Source organism: Salmo salar, chromosome ssa18 (genome assembly GCF_905237065.1).
Source record: "Salmo salar chromosome ssa18, Ssal_v3.1, whole genome shotgun sequence".
In the NCBI taxonomy this organism is placed as follows: Eukaryota; Metazoa; Chordata; class Actinopteri; order Salmoniformes; family Salmonidae; genus Salmo; species Salmo salar.
Window position 1 is genome coordinate 79193702 of NC_059459.1, and position 23045 is coordinate 79216746.

The 23045-nt window shown below is 45.6% G+C and overlaps 2 protein-coding genes across 4 annotated transcripts in view; one reads left to right on the plus strand and one right to left on the minus strand.

Moving 5' to 3' along the window:
* The window catches only part of LOC106578120 (oocyte zinc finger protein XlCOF6), a 95089-nt gene extending 77373 nt beyond the window's left edge, over positions 1 to 17716 (minus strand). Inside the window, exons 1-3 of one of the 3 annotated variants that reach the window (XM_014156734.2) lie at positions 17438 to 17700; positions 16080 to 16517; positions 13400 to 15456 (exon numbers count right to left, since the gene is read on the minus strand). In XM_014156734.2, coding sequence (XP_014012209.1) covers positions 13862 to 15456; positions 16080 to 16517; positions 17438 to 17603 — 2199 coding nt within the window. In that variant the 5' untranslated portion in view covers positions 17604 to 17700 and the 3' untranslated portion in view covers positions 13400 to 13861. Of the gene's footprint in view, positions 1 to 13399; positions 15457 to 16079; positions 16518 to 17437 lie in introns of those variants that run through there. The other 2 variants (XM_045701600.1, XM_045701601.1) reach the window with 2 other exon arrangements.
* The window catches only part of LOC106578122 (zinc finger protein 135), a 160036-nt gene that overhangs the window by 129848 nt on the left and 7143 nt on the right, over positions 1 to 23045 (plus strand). The window lies entirely within an intron of this gene.

Genomic DNA, 23045 nt, shown 5'->3' on the forward strand with positions numbered 1-23045 from the left:
GCTACATCTGTGGTGATGGAGACCACGGACTTCAGATCTCTCCCCCTTCGTCAGCATCTCTTTGATGACCTCATGGATATCCTCTTCCTGTGTGTGTGCTTCTAGATTTGTTAAGCCCAACAACTCCTCACAGAATTCCTTCTTTGTTTCATTATAAAATCTGAAATAACACCAGATGCTGGGCATTATCAGTGTTATCTGTTGATTCATCCACAGCTAATCAAATCAAATGTATTTATATAGCCCTTCTTACATCAGCTGATATCTCAAAGTGCTGTACAGAAACCCAGCCTAAAACCCCAAACAGCAAGCAATGCAGGTGTAGAAGCACGGTGGCTAGGAAAAACTCCCTAGAAAGGCCAAAACCTAGGAAGAAACCTAGAGAGGAACCAGGCTATGAGGGGTGGCCTGTCCTCTTCTGTAGATTCTAATAAAATGCATGGTGTTTTCTGAATGGCCTCATCAAATTGTGAAATAAAATCTTCAGCTAATATTTCAGTTCTCCTCATTGCAACATCACACATGCATTCTTTTACCATCTCAGCGTCTAAAAATGTTTTTTTGTGTGTTTTCCCAAAACCCAAGCTATCCTCAGTGAACACAACACAAATGTACATTGGTGGGCTGTCAGGGAAATGACAAGGACTTTGGTTGACCTCTCATTTTGCTTGTCCCAAGGTTCCGTAGAGGATATTATGATAATTATGATTGGGTAAGACACAGCCTCTTGTATTTGCATATAACCACGCGATTGGATTATACTGGGTACTAGTAGAGGTGGGTGTAGATTCTAGAGAGAGAGCAAGAAAGTCATTTTTAAAAAGTTGTCTAAAAATAATGTATTGACTTTTATATAACAAAATGTTATGTCCAGTCCGGACTGACCCTTCTCTGGGTCCGTACCCAGACCTCGGTCCACCAGTTGAGTTCGACTGCTCTACAACATCCATAGAGTAAGACCCTATCCCACACAGCAAGTGGTGCTGGTCCTAATCCATGCACTTGTCCTCTCCCGTCTGGACTACTGCAACTTGCTGTTGGCTGGGCTCCCACCTTGTGCCATCAAACCCCTGCAACTTATCCAGAACGTGGCAGCCGCCTGGTTTTCAACCTTCCCAAGTTCTCTCATGTAACCCCGCTCCTCCGCACACTCCACTGGCTTCCAGTCGATGCTTGCATCCACCACAAGACCATGGTGCTTACCTACAGAGCAGCAAGAGAAACTGTCCCTCCTGACATCCAGGCTACGCTCAAACCCTACACCCCAACCCTCCATTCTGCCACCTCTGGTCTCTTGGCCCTCCTACCCCTACGGGAGTGCAGCTCCTGCTCAGCCCAGTCCAAGCTCTTCTCTGTCCTGGCCCCCCAATGGTGGAACCATCTTCCCCCTGAAGCTAGGACAGCAGAGTCCCTGCCCATCTTCCCCCTGAAGCTAGGACAGCAGAGTCCCTGCCCATCTTCCCCCTGAAGCTAGGACAGCAGAGTCCCTGCCCATCTTCCCCCTGAAGCTAGGACAGCAGAGTCCCTGTCCATCTTCCCCCTGAAGCTAGGACAGCAGAGTCCCTGCCCATCTTCCCCCTGAAGCTAGGACAGCAGAGTCCCTGCCCATCTTCCCCCTGAAGCTAGGACAGCAGAGTCCCTGTCCACCTTCCCCCTGAAGCTAAGACAGCAGAGTCCCTGTCCATCTTCCCCCTGAAGCTAGGACAGCAGAGTCCCTGCCCATCTTCCCCCTGAAGCTAGGACACCAGAGTCCCTGCCCATCTTCCCCCTGAAGCTAAGACAGCAAAGTCCCTGCCCATCTTCCCCCTGAAGCTAGGACAGCAGAGTCCCTGCCCATCTTCCCCCTGAAGCTAGGACAGCAGAGTCCCTGCCCATCTTCCCCCGAAGCTAGGACAGCAGTCCCTGCCCATCTTCCCCCTGAAGCTAGGACAGCAGAGTCCCTGTCCATCTTCCCCCTGAAGCTAGGACAGCAGAGTCCCTGCCCATCTTCCCCCTGAAGCTAGGACAGCAGAGTCCCTGCCCATCTTCCCCCTGAAGCTAGGACAGCAGAGTCCCTGTCCACCTTCCCCCTGAAGCTAAGACAGCAGAGTCCCTGTCCATCTTCCCCCTGAAGCTAGGACAGCAGAGTCCCTGCCCATCTTCCCCCTGAAGCTAGGACACCAGAGTCCCTGCCCATCTTCCCCCTGAAGCTAAGACAGCAAAGTCCCTGCCCATCTTCCCCCTGAAGCTAGGACAGCAGAGTCCCTGCCCATCTTCCCCCTGAAGCTAGGACAGGAGAGTCCCTGTCCATCTTCCCCCTGAAGCTAAGACAGCAGAGTCCATGTCCATCTTCCCCCTGAAGCTAGGACAGCAGAGTCCCTGCCCATCTTTCCCCTGAAGCTAGGACAGGAGAGTCCCTGTCCATCTTCCCCCTGAAGCTAAGACAGCAGAGTCCATGTCCATCTTCCCCCTGAAGCTAGGCCAGCAGAGTCCCTGCCCATCTTCCCCCTGAAGCTAGGACAGCAGAGTCCCTGTCCATCTTCCCCCTGAAGCTAGGACAGCAGAGTCCCTGTCCATCTTCGGAAAACATCTGAAACAACGCCTCTTCAAAGAGTATCTTAAATACCAGCTCTGAAACGTTTTCTATTAAGAACCACTCAGCGGGACGTCAGCTCAGGGGTCGAAGTTCATCACGATCTCCTAGGGCAATAACACCAGAAGTTCATGGTGAGAATCATTTCTCAGCTCTGCAACTTATTATTAAATAAATACCTTTGTTTTTAATACCTTAGCGCGCCACAAACCCTTCACCTGTGGACCTGGAGTTCCTCACCGTAATGGGACCTAGTGTACCACGAGACGAAAGAGGTATACTCACCTTGTCATGACTTAGCCTAACACCCTGAGACATTTTGATACACACCCCAAAGCATGGACCCAACACAGTAACAAAGAGATGAAACCCTCTGGTCTATTTGGGTCGGTGGCCCCTCCAGAGGAAATGCACAGCCAGTATTTATTCAAGCAAAGCCCTTTATAATCAGTCTACTCATCCTATGGATTCTCTAGCTCTCCACCTCCAGGAAACACAATCCTGTTCCTCCTAAAGAAAAATACTAATTACATGACCCTGCACGTGTGGATAAAAAGCGGAAGCTTACCTCTAACTGATGTCATAGAATTCAGAAAACGTTAACAACAAAATACAGCAGTAGAATATTTAGCAAAAAGGCCCCAAAGAGAGAGGTTCTAAAAACAGGCCGTCTACAGACAAAGAAAAATAACTTGCCAACAATGACTTATATACAGTCCAGCCTCACTTGTAAACTCCTCCCTAAACCAGTTAAATCTGATTCACACAATACAGGAATACCCCCTTATCCAATCACTACTCCCCTGGTTACATCCCCTTATCCAATCACTACTCCCCTGGTTACATCCCCTTATCCAATCACTACTCCCCTAGTTACAAAACATCCCCCTTATCCAATCACTACTGCCCTAGTTACAAAACATCTCCCTTATCCAATCACTATTCCCCTGGTTACAAAACATCCCACTAATCCAATCACTACTCCCCTGGTTACAACCCCCCCTTATCCAATCACTACTCCCCTGGTTCCAAAACATCTCCCTTATCCAATCACTACTACCCTGGTTACAAAACATCCCCCTTATCCAATCACTACTCCCCTGGTTACAAAACATCCCCTTTATCCAATCACTACTCCCCTGGTTACAAAACATCCCCTTATCCAATCACTACTCTCCTGGTTACAAAACATCCCCATTATCCAATCACTACTCCCCTGGTTACAAAACATCCCCCCCTTATCCAATCACTACTCCCCTGGTTACAAAACATCCCCCCCTTATCCAATCACTACTCCCCTAGTTACAAAACATTACATTTTTTTTACATTTTAGTCATTTAGCAGACGCTCTTATCCAGAGCAACTTACAGTAGTGAATGCATACATTCCATAGAATTATTTTCCTGCGCTGGCCCCCCGTGGGAATCGAACCCACAACCCCTGGCGTTGCAAACACCATGCTCTACCAACTGAGCTACAGGGAAATCTTCCCCCTTATCCAATCACTACTCCCCTGGTTATGTAATGCTCACATTGATTATATAAGGGGGATGTTTTCTACAATTTCTTGAGATCGGATACATCTGGGTGGCTACTTGAAGAATCCAAAATATTACATATATTTTGATTTAACACTTTTGGTTAATGCATGACTCCATATGTTACTTCATAGTTTGTGAAAGATTAGTGGAATCTGTGTGGGTAGCTGGACAGGTAGGATGACTGACAGTGAGGGTGAACAGGTGGTCACGGGTCAGGTGACAGAGAAATGGATGAGACTGAGGCAGGAATTCCTTTAACCATAAAGTGGTATATTTACTGAGTAGTCTGTGCTGCATAACAAAGGAAACAGAATAACGTGTATCCAATCAAATCCATCATCACAAAGATCTAATCATAACAATCATTCATTGTTAACATCATTTAGGGAATTCAACAATCCAGTTCATTAATAAGTCAATGGGAATCGTCGGTGAGTAATTTAGGCTCGTAGCTATTTATCATAAATCATGAAAGAATAATACAAAAACAGTGATCGGTTATTCAATCTATAATCGCCATTAGTTGGATATCAGAGCCGATCAGTTCAACAAACAATTACTTTCTTATTTCATCCTTTCAAGTGTCTTCATGTGTACACGGAATTTCATTACATATTAACTATACCAATTGCATAATTGTCCTATTATGATCCGTAGGGCCGGAATCATTGACCATTCACATTAGACAAAATGTTTGAAGCGTGCGCTCCAAGCCACGCGATAATAACTTCAAACAACAACTGATGGCCCACTCTCCCGATCGCAACAGATAGTTCAGATGAAAGTTCAGATGAAAGGTAACAGAGTCGGTGGACTTACGTGGATTCATGGACGCACAGAACTTCTGGATTTGACAGAGTGAAGGAAGAGAAAGCAGCGCGATCAGGCGATGGTGATTTCCTCCTTTTATGGAGTGGAGATCTGTCGGACATTTCCACCTGACCTAATTAAAGCGCCCCTGGCCCAGCTGAGTAAGTGGCAATGAATTAAAGGATTATTCCACCAACTCCATGGGCTTTTTCTACAGCCACCCCGGAAATTGGTTAATTTCCACACTCCTCAAAAAAGGCTCATTGCTCCCCGTCCTCTGTCATCTCAGGGAGAGGAATTAGTCGGGCAACTGGCCGGATATATGTCTGGTTCTTTACCTGGATCTCCACCGATCTAACACGACCATCGGTCCCAGGCATGATCTTAGTGATACGGCCCACAGGCCAGGAGGCTCGAGGCAGCTGAGCATCATTACAACTTGGCCAGTTTCTAGGCTGGCCATTTCTCTCCGCAATTTCCCTCTGTGCTGTAGACTTGGTAGGTAATCCCGAATGAATCGGGCCCAGAAATGGTCAGCCAAGATCTGGCTGTGTCGCCACCGGCGCCTGCCAACGAGGTTGGTATCAGCGTACATGGCTTGAGGAAGTGATGCGTCCCATCAAGAGCATATTCGGTGTAACCGGATCGGGGTCAGCGACGTCTGCAGAGAGATATCCCAAGGGTTTGGAGTTCAGTATCCCTTCCACCTCTATCAGGACAGTCCGCAAGACAGTTTCCGTGACAGTTTGGTCCCCCAGTACGACTCGTAAGGCCGTCTTTACAGATTTGATCTCTCGCTCCCATGTTCCTCCAAAATGAGGAGCTCCTGGAGGGTTAAATTTGAATGAGATTTGTTGCTCCATCAGCTGATCCTGGAGGCTGGGTTCCATGGCTTGGAAGGCTTCCTCCAACCTGGCTTCTCCTGCCTTGAAGTTTGTACCTCTGTCAGCCAGGATCTCGTAGGGTTTCCCCCGTCGGGAGATAAACCGCCGTAGGGCCATGAGGAACGCTTCAGTATCCAAACTCTCCAGTAGGTCCAGGTGGACACATCTAGTGGTCAAACACTTGAATAGAATGCCCCAGCGCTTTTCCACTCGACGACCTAACTTGATCGTCAAGGGGCCAAAGCAATCCACTCCTGTTGACCAGAAGGGTGGTTTGAGGAGGCGCAAGCGAGCAGGGGGTAAATCTGCCATTTTGGGCACCGTGGCTCTGGCGCGCCATCTCTGACATTCCACACAGGCGTATTGGTGCTTACGAATGGCTCCTCGTCCTCCAAGTATCCAGTACTTCCGCCTCATCTCGCCATAGACTCTCTCTGGCCCTGGGTGGAGAAGCCTCTCATCATAACTCTTGATGAGGAGCCTGGTACTAGGGTGTCTGGAGTCAAGGATAATTGGGTGGATAGCGTCGGGATCCAAAACTTCTGCTTGGCGCAGCCTCCCTCCGACTCTGATCAGTCCAAGGATTCGATCATATTCTGGGGCCAGAGAGAGAAGACGGCTGTCCTTAGCCACCTCCCTACCGGCTTTCAGAGCTTTTAGCTCCTCAGGGAAGCTAACTGCTTGTGCATGCTGGAGGAGTAGTGTCTCTGCCGCGAGGGAGGTGGGTATGGAAGCCACCCCATCTGAGGTCTGGTTTGTGGCGGTGATCAGATCCGGCAGGGTTTGGGATTGTGTCATGTCATGGAGAGCTGTTGTTGGTTCCATAGAGATGCTGTAGCATTGGGTGGACTTCCTTAACTCATGAGCTTCAGTTGGTTGCGGAGGGGCTGCACGCCTGGGGGCTGTCGGCCACTCGTTCTCTGGTTGGGACAAGAATGGTGGCCCCAAACTCCAGCGATGGGGTTGAGCCAGTTCCTTAAGTGTTTTACCACGAGTAACGTCATCAGCAGGATTGTTTACGCTGTCAACATACCTCCAGTCTTGGACTTCTGTTAGGTCTTGGATTTCCGCAATGCGAGTTCCGACGAACACCTTATACCTGCAGGACTCTGACTTGAGCCAGGTCAATACAGTAGTTGAATCACTCCAGTAGATGACCCTTTGGATTGGCAAGGTGAGCTCGGCTCGCAAGGTTGAAGCCAACTGGGCTCCGGAAAGGGCAGCACTGAGTTCCAGCCTAGGCATTGACAACTGGTGCGACCCTGGACCTGGCCATGACGAAGGATACATGGATGTGGCCTGCCTTATCCTCCACTCTTAGATAGGAAACCGCCCCATAAGCTCGCTCTGAAGCGTCACAGAACACATGCAGTTCCAGGCATGATCCCAGTTGGTCAGCACAGGGTGGTACATAACATCTTGGCATTTGGACTTCAAAGAGCTCCGATAACTCTGTTTCCCAACAGATCCATCGTTCCACTAGGTCAGCCGGGTGGATCGGTTCATCCCAGTCCCTCTTGGTCTGCCACAGGTCCTGGACTAAGACTTTGGCCCGGGTTGTGTATGGCAGAATATACCCAAGGGGATCGTATTGACTGGCCAGGGTCCGATAGATGGTGCGCAGAGTGGGGGTTTCGGTACTCAGGGCGGAGCAGTGCTTGTACCCCAGGGTATCCGGTATGCAGCTCCATCTCAATCCTAGAGTGGGCTCTTGTGGGTGAGCGCCAGACTGCGATAGCCATAGTTCACTGCTACTAGACCTGGCTTGTGGAGGGAGGTGCTGGATAACCTCCGCTCTGTTACTCGCCCACTGTCGGACCTCAAATCCCCCTTTGGACAGGAGATTCCGTACTTTGTCAAGGAGTGCTTTCGCTTCAGCCGTGGATGGGACGCTCTGTAAGCAGTTATCCACATAGAAGGCATTTTCCACTGAATCCCATACTTCTGGGTCACTGTCTGGGTGCTCCCGTGCGTGTCTCTGCAGAGCGTATATGGCACAGCAAGGACTGCAGGTGGTGCCAAATGGGAGTACTTGCCATTCATAGATTGTGGGCTCTGCGTCTCGTTCCATATCTCGCCATATGAACCGGAGCAGTGTAGTGTCGGAAGGCAGCAGACGAATCTGATGAAACATGGCTTTGATGTCTCCACTGATGGCTGTAGAGTGCTGCCGGAACCGGAGAAGGACACCGAGCAAGGAAGGACCTAAAATTGGTCCGGGGAGTAGACAGTCATTCAGGCTTTGACCAGCAGCTTGGAATGAACAGTTGAAGACAAGTCTGTACTTCCCACCGTGTTGCTGGATAACATGATGAGGGAGATACCAGGATTCGCCGAGTGCGTTTCCCTCTTCTTGAGTTGTCACTTTGGTGACATAGCCTGCCTTTACAAGGTTATGAATCTCTCGGTTATGAACTTCAGCAAGCTCAGGATTCTTCACCAGGCGTCGCTCCGTTCCACGCAGTAGTGGGAGTACAGCCCGCGTCGTGGTTGCCAGAGGAGGATGGTTGGGCACCCGTAGCAGTGGGGTTGCGTACCTCCGAACGCCATCCATTTCAGTGGTGGTGGTGCACTTCTCCAGGAGGTCTAATGCATAGGAGTCTTGTTTAGAGCGAGTGACCTCCTGTAGCTTCCGGTTGGAGAAGGTGTCCATCTTCCATAGCATCTCAACATTCCGAAGGAGGTCAGTAGCTGGACAGGGGGATGGAGCTGGATTGCTTCTGGTGAAGAGGACTTGCTGTGACTGTACAGCTTGGGTGGAGAGAAGTAAATGGGCTGGACCTTGCACAGCCCAACCCAAGGATGTATGGACAGCAACGGGCCCGTCTTCTGGTCCAGCTCGTATAGGCTCAGTCGGGGTGACGAGATGTGGGTGGTCTGACCCAATCAGGATAAGTGGAGCTACTCTGGCCAGGCTAGGAAGAGGCAATCCTCGGAGATGAGGATATTGTTTCTGTAGAACACTTACCGGGCAGGAGTGCTCTGCAAGATTCAGGCCATCCGCCGTGAAGGCATTGGTGATAGTATAGGTCACGTCCCTGTTTCCTGAAGGGGAAATGCTGAAGGTCACAGCAGAGCCTTTCATTTGGATAACATCATGTCGCACCGTTCTGAGATTAAGGGTCTCGGGGATCCCCTCCAGGTTAAGCTGTCGGGTGGACACCGGGAGAATGATTGGTCGTTCAGACCCATCATCTAGAACGGCGAATGTATCAATGCTTCTCCCTCCACTCCACAGAGTGACCTTGACCACCTTCAACATGACCCTTGGAGACCGGTTCTGCTGGTCGAGGTAGAGCTCCTTTACAGCTCCTACCATGAGCATACTCTGCTCTTTCTGTGCTTGGGGAATTACATCATGCAACACTGTGAGATGGATTTCCGTACAGCGATTGCAGGGTTTCCTCAATGTGCAGGTCTCCGCCTTATGGCTACGGGCACACTTGTAGCATCGCTCGCCTGAAGTGATCCAAGCCTTCAATTGAGGTTGAGTGAGCTTTTTTACCCTGGGGCATGAGCCAAGGATGTGCCTCTTACTATTGCAATATGGGCAGTAAGGCTGAAATTTGATGTTCTTGCTCGAGAGGGGTCTTCTTCCCGGGTTCCTCCCCAGCTTCACTATTTAAGTACATAGTAGTGGGAGTTGGCATTTTCTGTCCCTCCTGGCGTTCAAACTCCTTCCTTCCCCCGTAGACTATGGCTGAGATTGTGGCCTGGTGAGCGATGCTCTTCGCCCTCGCTTTCACCTGCAACCATGCGGCCAGGTCTCTGAGAGCATAGGTGCTTCTCAAGCCCTCTTTCAGGATGCCTTTGTTCAAACAATGTTCAACGAAACTGTCTCTGAGGGACGCTGGAAGCTTGCTAAGAAGCCTGTCCACGTGGGAGCCACATTTCAGCTCGTTCCCGTCTTCTCCTTCAACGGATTGGAGCATCGAGGTCAGGGATTGGACAGCCAGGGAGAACTCTTGGAAGGCAGCATGGTCTCCCATTTTAATTGGAGACATGTTCAGGATGTTGTTTAGTTCATTCTGGACTAGCTGGCGTGGCTCACCATATCTCGCTTTCAGGGCCTGGAGAGAGGCAGTGTATGGTATTGCGGAGTGCATAAAGGATTGGGCCAGCTTATATGCACTGGGAAACCGCAAGTGATCCATTAGTACTTGGTACTTGTAGCGTTCTGACAGATGACTGTGAATACCCAGTAGGCTCTCCAATGCCATTTCCAAAATGACAAATTCACTCTCCTTTCCGCTCTCAAAGTATGGCAGTTTGGGTCTGGGAATTCCATAGGCTGAGGCTACTAGCAGTTTCATAATGTTGGCTCCATCTTCTGGTTGCGTGAAGGATAAACCCGGGACTTCTGATGAGCCCACTGTGGCCTCATTGGGCCAGCCGGAATTGGGTGAGAGCCCTCCCACCTGCCGTCTGAGGACTGGCCTGGTCCAGGCCCTGGACGAGAGGAATGATTTGCCGTGGTTGGTAATTGGCGAAGGAGTGATGCTTTGTCCAGATGGAGGAAAGCTAACTTCTGTCACTGGCATAGAGGGCGTTTGCGGAGTGGTCTGTCCCCCATGCTCCGTGTTGGCTGTTGACCTTGGAGCCTCCGGGGACTGTGTGCCATGCTGTACCAGAGGGGCAGATTGGGAAAGAAAGGCAGACAGGTCAGGTCCATCTGGAATGGTGGTCAGGTCAGCTCCCTGTTCGTTCCTCTCCAGGAAGGATGAGACCATCCGTGCCTCCTCCAATTCCCTTCTTGCTTGACGGTGCCGTCGCTGCTGTGCCAGGTCCTTGGCAATGAATTCCCTTTCCTGTAGAGCTCTACGGGCTTGCACATCCAATAGGTGACATCGTTCGTCAGCCTGTCGTTCCTCCTCAATTTGACGCTCAATTCTCTCCAACGCTAATAGTTTCATCCTCTCTTCTAGGACAGCGGTCTGTGATTCGCTGAGGGCTAGTGAATGGCGGCTGCCATGGCCACATCCAAAGGGGTATCCACTGGTCGAACTCTCACTCCGTCTAGAGTGCCTCGACGATTTCCCTTCAGTTAAGGGGTGAGCGGAGCCGGTCTCAGGAAGTTGGTCGACCTGTGCGGTGGGAGTTACCTCCTCCATAGGTTCTTCCTGTAGACCACTTTCCCGTCCCAAAGCAGTTTCTGGTCCTTGGTCCAGAGGGGATGGTTGATGGCTGAAACGTACAGCTGATCCATCACCAATTTGAGCTCTGGTGGGCTTGCCCTTGGATGTGGGAAACTCAAACACATAATCCTTAAGATAACCAGGTGCTTGCCTGGTTCTCCTGGTACTACTGGTGGTTGAGGATGAAGCCTTTGTTACTTTAGGCTTAGCTCCTGGACCTTTTCGTTGTTCCAGGACCTTTCCCTCCGCTGCTCTCTCTTCCTTTATCCCTCCTTCCAGTGGGGACAATTCCTCATTCTCCCCCTTCATTTCCTTTCCACCTGTCTTTGGTTCTGTCATCATCCCGCTCGAAGGACCATTGAAAGATTAGTGGAATCTGTGTGGGTAGCTGGACAGGTAGGATGACTGACAGTGAGGGTGAACAGGTGGTCACGGGTCAGGTGACAGAGAAATGGATGAGACTGAGGCAGGAATTCCTTTAACCATAAAGTGGTATATTTACTGAGTAGTCTGTGCTGCATAACAAAGGAAACAGAATAACGTGTATCCAATCAAATCCATCATCACAAAGATCTAATCATAACAATCATTCATTGTTAACTTCTTTGGGCTAGGGGGCAGTATTTTCACATCCGGATAAAAAACGTACCCGATTTAATCTGGTTACTACTCCTGCCCAGTAACTAGAATATGCATATAATTATTGGCTTTGGATAGAAAACACCCTAAAGTTTCTAAAACTGTTTGAATGGTGTCTGTGAGTATAACAGAACTCATTTGGCAGGCAAAAACCTGAGAAGGTTTCATGCAGGAAGTGGCCTGTCTGACAAGGTGTTGTTGTTCTTGCTTATTGAAGAGTCAGGATCTTAGCTGTAACGTGACACTTCCTACGGCTCCAATAGGCTCTCAGAGCCCGGGAAAAACCTGAACGATGACGAGGCAGCCCCAGGCTGAAACACATAATCGCCTTTGCCAAGTGGCCCATCAGAGGACAATGGAATTAGGCGCGTGCCCGATTCGACCCAGTGATATATTTTCCTTCGGCTGTTTACCTAATTGCAGATTCCCGGTCGGAATATTATCGCTTTTTTACGAGAAAAATGGCGTAAAAATTGATTTTAAACAGCGGTTGACATGCTTCGAAGTACGGTAATGAAATATTTAGAAATCTTTTGTCACGAAATGCGCCGTGCGCACGACCGTTATTTACCATTGGGATAGTGTCTAGAACGCACGAAGAAAACGTCGCTGTTGGAACATAACTATGGATTATTTTGGACCAAATCTACATTTGTTATTGAAGTAGAAGTCCTGGGAGTGCATTCTGACGAAGAACAGGAAAGGTAAGACCATTTTTCTTATAGTAAATCTGATTTTGGTGAAGGCTAAACTTGCCGGGTGTCTAAATAGCTAGCCCGTGATGGCTGGGCTATGTACTTAGAATATTGCTAAATGTGCTTTCACCGAAAAGCTATTTTAAAATCGGACATATCGAGAGCATAGAGGAGTAATGTATCTACAATTCTTAAAATAATTGTTATGCTTTTTGTGAACGTTTATCGTGAGTCATTTTGTAAATTGTTAGTAAATTCGCCGGAAGTTTGCGGGGGGGTATGCTAGTTCTGAACGTCACATGCTAATGTAAAAAGCTGTTTTTTGATATAAATATGAACTTGATTGAACAAAACATGCATGTATTGTATAACATAATGTCCTAGGTGTGTCATCTGATGAAGATCATCAAAGGTTAGTGCTGCATTTAGCTGTCTTCTGGGTTTTTGTGACATTATATGCTAGCTTGAAAAATGGGTGTCTGATTATTTCTGGCTGGGTACTCTGCTGACATAATCTAATGTTTTGCTTTCGTTGTAAAGCCTTTTTTAAATCGAAAAGTGTGGTTAGATTAACGAGAGTCTTGTATTTTAATAGCTGTAAAATAGTCATATGTTTGAGAAATTGAAGTAATAGCATTTCAAAGGTTTTGAAAATCGCGCCACAGGATTCAACTGGCTGTTACGTAGGTGGGACGAATTCGTGAAAGGTAACAGAGTCGGTGGACTTACGTGGATTCATGGACGCACAGAACTTCTGGATTTGACAGAGTGAAGGAAGAGAAAGCAGCGCGATCAGGCGATGGTGATTTCCTCCTTTTATGGAGTGGAGATCTGTCGGACATTTCCACCTGACCTAATTAAAGCGCCCCTGGCCCAGCTGAGTAAGTGGCAATGAATTAAAGGATTATTCCACCAACTCCATGGGCTTTTTCTACAGTTTGTCTTCACTGTTATTCTACAATGTAGAAAATAGTCAAAATAAAGAAAAACCCTTGAATGAGTAGGTGTATCCAAACTTTTGACTGATACTGTAAATCTATTTACATGTGCGAATACTTGGGAACATATTCCCTAAATACATTTTTAAAATGTCCAACAATGAATAAAAAACAAATACAAATATTCTATAGATTATCTTGTTTTAATCAGAAAACTTGGGGCCAAATAAAATCACCCAACGGGCCACCTATTGGGAATCCTACATTACATCTGGACATCTGGTATCCATATCTGACTACGACATTGAATGTTCACAACTCTCCAACCCCATCCCTCACTTGTTCACCTAAAAAGTGGTGGTTGTCTGAACTGCAGATTGTCCATTTCATACACAAAGAGTAGCAACATTACCTGTCAGGTTCAGACAACAGCCCCATTATATCATTACTGTGACATTGGACTGAGCAGGATCAGGAGGACCAGTTAGAGTTGGTCCACAGGTGTATCTCAATACTCTCTTAGTCCCCTCTCTGTGTCCTCATTTACTTTCTTTGTGGATGTTTTTCACGTGTCAGCAGATTAGTCTTCTGAATTAATATTTTATCAGACTGAGTAGCCATGTTGTTTCCGATTTAAGCTTTTCCCTCAGTCACCACAGCTAAATGGTTTCTCTCTGCTGTGAGTCAATTTGTGCATATTTAAGGTATCCTTGCGATTGAAGCTTTTCCCACAGTCACCACAGCTGAATGGTTTCTCTCTGCTGTGAGTCAATTTGTGCGTAGTTAAGGTCTCCTTGCGATTGAAGCTTTTCCCACAGTCACCACAGGTGAATGGCTTCTCTCCTGTGTGAGTCAGTTTATGCCTGGCTAGGTTCCTTTCGAGACCGAAGCTTTTCCCACACTCACCACAGCTGAATGGTTTCTCTCTGATGTGAGTCAATTTGTGACTGGTTAGGCGCACCTTCTGATTGAAGCTTTTCCCACAGTCACCACAGCTAAATGGTTTCTCTCTGCTGTGAGTCAATTTGTGAATATTTAAGGTATCCTTGCGATTGAAGCTTTTCCCACAGTCACCACAGGTGAATGGCTTCTCTCCTGTGTGAGTCAATTTATGCCTGGTTAGGCGCACCTTCCGATTGAAGCTTCTCCCACACTCACCACAGCTGAATGGTTTCTTTCTGGTGTGAGTCAATTTGTGCCTGGTTAGGCTCACCTTCTGATTGAAGCTTTTCCCACAGTCACCACAGGTGAATAGTTTCTCTCCAGTGTGAGTCAATTTATGCCTGGTTAGGCGCACCTTCCGATTGAAGCTTCTCCCACAGTCATGACAGCTAAATAGTTTCTCTCTGGTGTGAATCAGTTTGTGCATAGTTAAGGTCTCCTTCCGACTGAAGCTTCTCCCACAGTCACCACAGCTAAATGGTTTCTCTCCTGTGTGAGTCAGTTTATGCCTGGTTAGGAAATCCGTGCGATTGAAGCTTTTCCCACAGTCACCACAGATAAATGGCTTCTCTCCTGTGTGAATCCTCATGTGCCTGGACAGAAATCCTTTGTGTTTGAAGGTCTTTCCACAAACAGGGCAGGTGCAGGGTTTCCCACCGTGACAGAGTCGGACATGGGCCTTCAGTTTACAGGTGGAGTTGTAGCGTTTTTGGCAGGAACTACATTCACTGGGTCTCTTACTGAAGAGAGTCACATGTCTCTGCAGGTCAGCTTTCAGAGCAAATGTTTCACCACAGTCATGGCAGTGGTGAGTTTTTCTAGATGTGGTGCTGGGTTTGGAACAGTGTTTCTCCAATAGTGGACTGGGATCCAATGGTGGACTGCTGTCAAGTCCTACTGTGTAGCTGCTTACAGCTGAGCTGTGGCTGGAGGCATTGTTTTGATTATCTGGAGGGTCACAGGGAATGTAGAGACCCTTAATGTGGGTCACGGTGACAAAAGGTTTGAGATCCACTGGTTTAGAGTCACTCTCTCTGTTCTCCACAGTCTGGGTTTGGGGAAGAGTCAAGGACTGAAGTGGGTCCTCCTGATCACATTCACTTTTCACACAGGAAGTAGTGAATGTGGAGTCTTTGGTAACAAAGACCCCTTGAAGCTGCTCTTCCTCCTGACTGGTCCTGACTTCCTCCTGTTCCTCTTTAATCTGTGTGGTTTCTGGGTCCTCCTGCCCCAGACTGGGACTCCACTCCTGCTGCTCAGGGGGAACCTCCTCTTCAGAGACAGAGAACTTCAGGGAGTCTGGAGGGAAGGAGAGGAGGAGCAGATGTTATTTATATATTACAGAATTAAATACAACACTTGAATCACAAATGTGAATTATAGATCTCAATGATTTTTTAATTGAAAATGTCTTTATTGGCATTGATCCAAAATAGCAACAGTAGCTAAAATAATGTGCAATACAGACAAAAATAGTTTTACTGCTCCCAAACTTGATATTTTAATGAAGCTTGTATATATCCTAATAATTTGAAAGATTGCTCAGAAAACTAGATGTTTTGATCACCGTATGCTTACTTCTATTATGACCTCACGGCGTTTAAGATGAGCAGAGTCAGGGGTCTACAGGACTGAAGCCGTACTCTGCCTACTGCCATCATCAATATAATATTGAATTACTAGTGTGAACGTAAACGTACTCACTGTCTCTAATGAAATGCATTGGAGTCAGAAACGCTGTGCTATATAAGCTATTTCAATCATCTTTTCCTGACAGATAACTTTTTAATTATGCCCGGTGAATCTTAGCTATATTATAAACTGTTCTTTAAAAATGGATGCAATGGAGATCCCTGTTACCGGAAACAGTTTATTAACTAAGTAGAACCGTAGCTAGCTAGGTATTAGATCTACGTACAAACCTATTCTACATAGTTTTATCTCTGGTGTCCTCCCCAGCAGTCTCCGTAGCAGATCATTCTCTTCCTGGTACTCTGCTACAGTTTCCTCAACCGCACCAAGAATCTCCACAGCAGCAGATGCTGTTAAACATTCATTTAACAACACACGAAACAACTGTAGTTTAGACGTTTTCAGTGGACTGAGAGTTGGGTGTTCAGCTAGTATGGCTTCTTGATGTGGGTCCATCTGATCACATTCACTTTTCACACAGGAAGGAGTGAATATGGAGTCTTTGGTATCAACGAGCCCTTGAAGCTGCTCTTCCTCCTGACTGGTCCTGACTTCCTCCTGTTCCTCTTTAATCTGTGTGGTCTCTGCGTCCTTCTGCCCCAGACTGGGACTCCACTCCTGCTGCTCAGGGGGAACCTCCTCTTCAGAGACAGAGAGCTGCAGGTAGTCTGGAGGGAAGGAGAGGAATAGCAGAGGTTTACACTCCCCTATGTATTTATTTAGACAGTGAAACTAACATTTACAAATGTGGCTCTATATTCCAGAATTTGGGATTTGAGATCAAATGTTTATATGAGGTGACAGTACAGAATGTCACCTTTTATTTGAGGGAATTTTCATTATATCTGTTTTACCATTTAGAAATCAAAGCACTTTATGTATCTAGTCCCCCAACGTGAAGAAGTCATAAGCATTTGGATAAATTAACTTAGTGTATTACAGTAGTCAGAAGTGTAGTATTTGATCCCATATTCCTTACACACATTAAGCTTGTGAAACCACAAACTTGTTGAATGCATTTGCAGTTTGTTTTGGTTGTGTTGTGGGTTTTACCCAATAGGAAGTGAATGGTGAATAATGTATTGTGTAAGTTTGGAGTCCCTTTTATTGTAAACACAATATAATCTGTTCTGGATAATAATGAATGAATCTTCAATGACGACAAGTGAGAAAGTTAAAAGAAAGTTAAAAGAAACAAAGATCATCACCCCCCAAAATGCTGACCTCCCCTGTTATTGGTAAGGAGGGGGGTGTATGATCTTCACTCCTGATTTTGACAAATATGATCTTCATTATTCATCATTTATTTGTGATTATCCATAATCATAGTAGCAGCCACATGAATGTACAAGTGTTCAGAAACATATTATATTCTTATTTACAGTAAAAAAATAATTTAAAAAAGACTCCAAAAGTACAATATGTTACACTTGAAATGTGTGTAATTTAGCAGACGCTCTTATCTGCAGCAATTACAGGATACATCAGGGTTAAGTGCTTTGCTCAAGTGCACATGGACAGATTTTTAACCTCATGTGGAAATAGTGAAGGGGTTTGAATACTTTCCGAATACACTGTACATACGTACCTGTTCTACATAGTTGAACCTCTGATGTGATCTCCAGCAGTCTCCGTAGCCGATCATTCTCCTCCTGGTATTTCACTACCGTTTTCTCAACTTCCCCGAAAATCTCCACAGCAGCCGAAGTTAAGCGCTCATTTAAAAACACATGAAACGACTGTTGTTTCGACATTTTAAGTTGACTGGTAGCTAGTTAGCTATTCAGCTGCTAGCTTCTTCCACGAGGAAAGAACGATGTTCACAAGAAAGAAAAGTCCACTCGCAAGCTCACTTCCGCCTGTATCAGCGGGTGGCAAGACAATACCACAGCGCCTCTATGTGGATGGAGAGTTAACTACAACGTACAGAACATTTTTATGTTTTAACCACATTTCAAAGATAGTTACAGTCTCCAATTTCCAAAATTACAATATTAGTCTTTTGGCTAATAGAGTACAAAGAGAGACAGCCTTCTCCTCCTGGTTATTCCCATCAACTGTACCAAACAGACTGATAAATGGGTCTGGGGCTACAACTCTATCGAAGGCTGCTAAGTCATCAGAAATGAGAGCCCAGAAAGCATGTAATTTAGGACATGTCCAAAATAAGTGGGTCAACGTCCCCTCATCCTGCTCTCACCTCTCACACAGTGGTGAGGTGTCCGGGAATATTTTATTCAGTTTCACTTTTCAGTAATATAACCTGTATATCACCTTAAACTGTACAAAATTGTGTCTGGCATTCACAGAACTGTGGTTTCTATTCCTGAGAGCTTCTACCCAGTCCTCATCTGAGATTTCTGAACCAAGTTCTTGTTCCCAAGCCCTTTTAATAGTGTCTGTGGATACCTCTATGTTTTTAATAGTGTCTGTGGATACCTCTATGTTTTTAATAGTGTCTGTGGATACCTCCATGTTTTTAATAGTGTCTGTGGATACCTCCATGTTTTTAATAGTGTCTGTGGATACCTCCATGTTTTTAATAGTGTCTGTGGATACCTCCATGTTTGTAATAGTGTCTGTGGATACCTCTATGTTTTTAATAGTGTCTGTGGATACCTCCATGTTTTTAATAGTGTCTGTGGATACCTCCATGTTTTTAATAGTGTCTGTGGATACCTCCATGTTTTTAATAGTGTCTGTGGATACCTCCATGTTTTTAATAGTGTCTGTGGATACCTCCATGTTTTTAATAGTGTCTGTGGATACCTCCATGTTTTTAATAGTGTCTGTGGATACCTCCATGTTTTTAATAGTGTCTGTGGATACCTCCATGTTTTTAATAGTGTCTGTGGATACCTCCATGTCGGCCTGTAGCACATCATACAGTCTAGAGACCGGCCCTTTTGAATGGGGTTTGACAAGGATCAGGCTGTCTAATGTAGGATTATTTGGCTTAATGCCACACTGTGGATATGTGTCCTTAAGAAATTCCTGATTGGGACAATTCTGAAAAAATGTGTTGTTGGCATGTTGACCTTTCCCTGTAATTGTTGAAATGAAGCTAACTGACCATCCATGTATAAATTACCATTTGCTGTAAGCCCCTTCTCCCTCCACTGTGAAAACACCATATCATCCAATGCAGGGTGGAAAGCATGATTCAGGCAAATCGGGATGTCAATGTATACAGTGGGTATGTTAAGAAAATACCTAATCTGTTTCCAGATCCTAAGAGTATGACAAATGACTGGATTAGATTCATAAATGACTTTTTTCACATATGATGGACTATTAACAAGTGCAGGGCGTGAGGAACGTTGACAAGAGGCCTGCTCAATCAAAAGCCATGAAGGCATATCATTCTGTCGCATCCCAGGTAAACTTTCCCTCCAGAAAGACACAATGTTCAGATTAGCAGTTTAAAGTGAGGAAGGCCAATGCCCCCCTCTATCTGGTACTTGCATAAATGCTTCTTTGAAATTCTGGCTGCCTTGTTATCCCATAAAAATGGAACTACTATTGAATCCAGTTTCTTAAAATAGCTTTGTGGTATGAAATTGGGTAGACATTGGAAGAGATAAAGAAACCTGTGTAGGACAACCATTTTAATAGCGTTTATACGACCAACCAAGGAGATAGGCAGAGTTTTCCAAAAATCTATATTTTGTTTAAGCTGATAAATGTTCATGTCCCAATTCGCTTTCAATAGCTGATCAAGATCTCGTCACTACAATGCCAAGGCTTGTGAACTTGTCCATCACTGTTCTAAATGGGGTAGATGCAGAAATTGCATATCCACAAGCCGTGATATCGGCATCAATTAGCTTTTTTTGCCAGTTTATCTTGTAGCCAGAGAATGAGCCGAATGTATTTATCAAGTTAAGTAAGGGGGGAAAATAAGTTTTAGGCTTGGATAAAAACAAAAGAACATCGTCTGCATATAGGGAAATATGCAGACGATGAGAGGAAAACATACTACTCAAAAGATAATAACCCACAAACAGGAAGTGAAAAACCCCTACTTAAATATGATCTCTAATCAGAGGCAATGAGGATCAGCTGCCTCCAATTAGAGATCAACCCCAAACAATCCCAACATAGAAATAGAAAAACTAGAACATAAATATAGAAATAGAAAACATAGAACAACCCAAACCACCCCCTGTCACGCCCTGCCCTGTTCTACTATAGAAAATTACATCTTACTAGGGTCAGGACGTGACAGTACCACAGCGCCGATTAAAGGACGATATGCAGCCGGACCTTTGCCACCTAGGAAATGTGTCTGACTGGACCTTCTCAGATAGTAGCTGAGTTCCCCTGGTATAGGACCAAGAAAGCCCCGCCCCTGGAGCATTCCGTTACTATGGCAATGAAGCATGTAGTAGTTGAGTTCCCCTGTTGTTAGAGCATGAACCCTGCAGGAGCCGGTCACTGCTTTGATATTCACAGAGAACCTCAGAGTGTTTGTCCAGGGTCACGCCAAGGGTTTTTTCCACTCTAGGAGGGCAACACTGGAGTTGTCAAGCGTGATGGAGAAGTCTTTAAGTGGTGTGGTGGTTAATTTCTTTACTATCAAATGAGGAGAGACAAACTTATCACACAAGTCAGAGTTATACTTAAACTAAATCTTTATTCACTTAATAAGGGAGCAGGTCAATACAACACACACATAAAGTGAATGGATTGAGTGCTCTACGATAATGATGGCTGGTCAACGAATCAACCTCAGATGAGACGAAGTACAAAGGTCTTTTATAGCCAAGATACACCCCATTCAACCTACATGACCAACAACAGATGTATAGAATGGGTCACAAGGTTAAGATTTGCATGAAATACACTTATAATTCCCAAATAAATCAAATCAAATGTTATTGGTAACATACACATGGTTGGCAAATGTTAATGTGAGTGTAGCGAAATGCGTGCTTCTAGTTCCGACCATACAGTAATATCTAACAAGTAATCTAACAGTTTCACAACAACTAACTTATACACACACAAGTGTAAAGGAATGAATAAGAACATATAAATATATGGATGAGTGATGGCCGTGCAGCATAGGCAAGATGCAGTAGCTGGTACAGAATAAACATATTTTACATTTTAGTCATTTAGCAGATGCTCTTATCCAGAGCGACTTACAGTAGTGAATACAGTTCATACATTTATTTTAATTTGTTAATTTTTTTGTACTGGACCCCCGTGGGAATCGAACCCACAACCCTGGCGTTGCACACACCATGCTGGCGTTGCAAACACCATGCTCTACCGAACTGAGCCACAAGGAAGGCTATGAGATGAGTAATGTAGGGTATATAAACACTATATAAAGTGACATTGATTAAAGTGACTAGTGATACATTTATTACATCCAATTTTTAATTATTAAGGTGGCTAGAGATTTGAGTCAGTATGTTGGCAGCATGGCTGTTTAACAGTCTGATGGCCTTGAGATAGAAGCTGTTTTTCAGTCTCTCGGTCCCAGACTTGATGCACCTGTACTGACCTCGCCTTCTGGATGATAGCGGGGTGAACAGGCAGTGGCTCAGGTGGTTGTTGCGCCTTCTTCACCACTTTGTCTGTGTGGGTGGACCATTTCAGTTTGTCCGTGATGTCTACGTCAAGGAACTTAAAACTTTCCACCTTCTCCACTACTGTCCCATCGATGTGGATGGGGGTGCTCCCTCTGCTGTTTCCTGAAGTCCACAATCATCTCCTTTGTTTTGTTGACGTAGAGTGTGAGGTTATTTTCCTGACACCACACTCCAAGGGCCCTCACCTCCTCCCTGTAGGCCGTCTCGGCGTAGTTTGGTAATCAAGCCTACCACTGTAGTGTCGTCTGCAAACTTGATGATTGAGTTGGAGGCGTGCATGGCCACGCAGTCATCGGTGAACAGGGAGTACAGGAAAGGGCTGAGCACGCACCCTTGTGGGGCCCCAGTGTTGAGGATCAGCGGGGTGGAGATGTTGTTTCCTACCCTCACCACCTGGGGGCGGCCCGTCAGAAAGTCCAGGACCCAGTTGCACAGGGCGGGGTAGAGACCCAGGGTCTCGAGCTTAATAACGAGTTTGGAGGGTACTATGGTGTTAAATGCTGAGCTGTAATTGATGAACAGCATTCTTACATAGGTATTCCTCACTTCTCAAATACAACCAATACAACTGTAAACCAGAACTACCCCTCACTTCCCCTTAACAACGATGGCCGTGATCCTTATGAACCACATAGCATATCATTACAGCAGTATGGACCGGTATGTTAGCTACGCTGTCCTTATGAACCACATAGCATATCATTACAGCAGCACTGTAAATAACAATTAGTTCTTAACTGACTTGCCTGATTAAATGAAATAAAAATAGTCTGTACCTTGTAGTTAACTCTCCATCCACATAGAGGCGCTGTGGTATTGTCTTGCCACCCGCTGATACAGGCGGAAGTGAGCTTGCGAGTGGACTTTTCTTTCTTGTGAACATCGTTCTTTCCTCGTGGAAGAAGCTAGCAGCTGAATAGCTAACTAGCTACCAGTCAACTTAAAATGTCTAAACAACAGTCGTTTCATGTGTTTTTAAATGAGCGTTTAACTTCGGCTGCTGTGGAGATTTTCGGGGAAGTTGAGAAAACGGTAGTGAAATACCAGGAGGAGAATGATCGGCTACGGAGACTGCTGGAGATCACATCAGAGGTTCAACTATGTAGAACAGGTACGTATGTACAGTGCATTCGGAAAGTATTCAGACCCCTTCACTATTTCCACATTAGGTTAAAAATCTGTCCATGTGCACTTGAGCAAAGCACTTAACCCTGATGTATCCTGTAATTGCTGCAGATAAGAGCGTCTGCTATATTACACACATTTCAAGTGTAATGTATTGTACTTTGAGTAATAAAAAAAAAATGTGAATAAGAATATAAATGTTTATGAACACTTGTACATTCATGTGGCTGCTACTATGATCATGGATAATCACAAATAAATGATGAATAATGAAGATCATATCCTTCAAAATCAAGAGTGAAGATCATACACCCCCCTCCTTACCAATAACAGGGGAGGTCAGCATTTTGGGGGGTGATGATCTTTGTTTCTTTTAACTTTCTTTTAACTTTCTCACTTGTCGTCATTGAAGATTCATTCATTATTATCCAGAACAGATTATATTGTATTTACAATAAAAGGGACTCC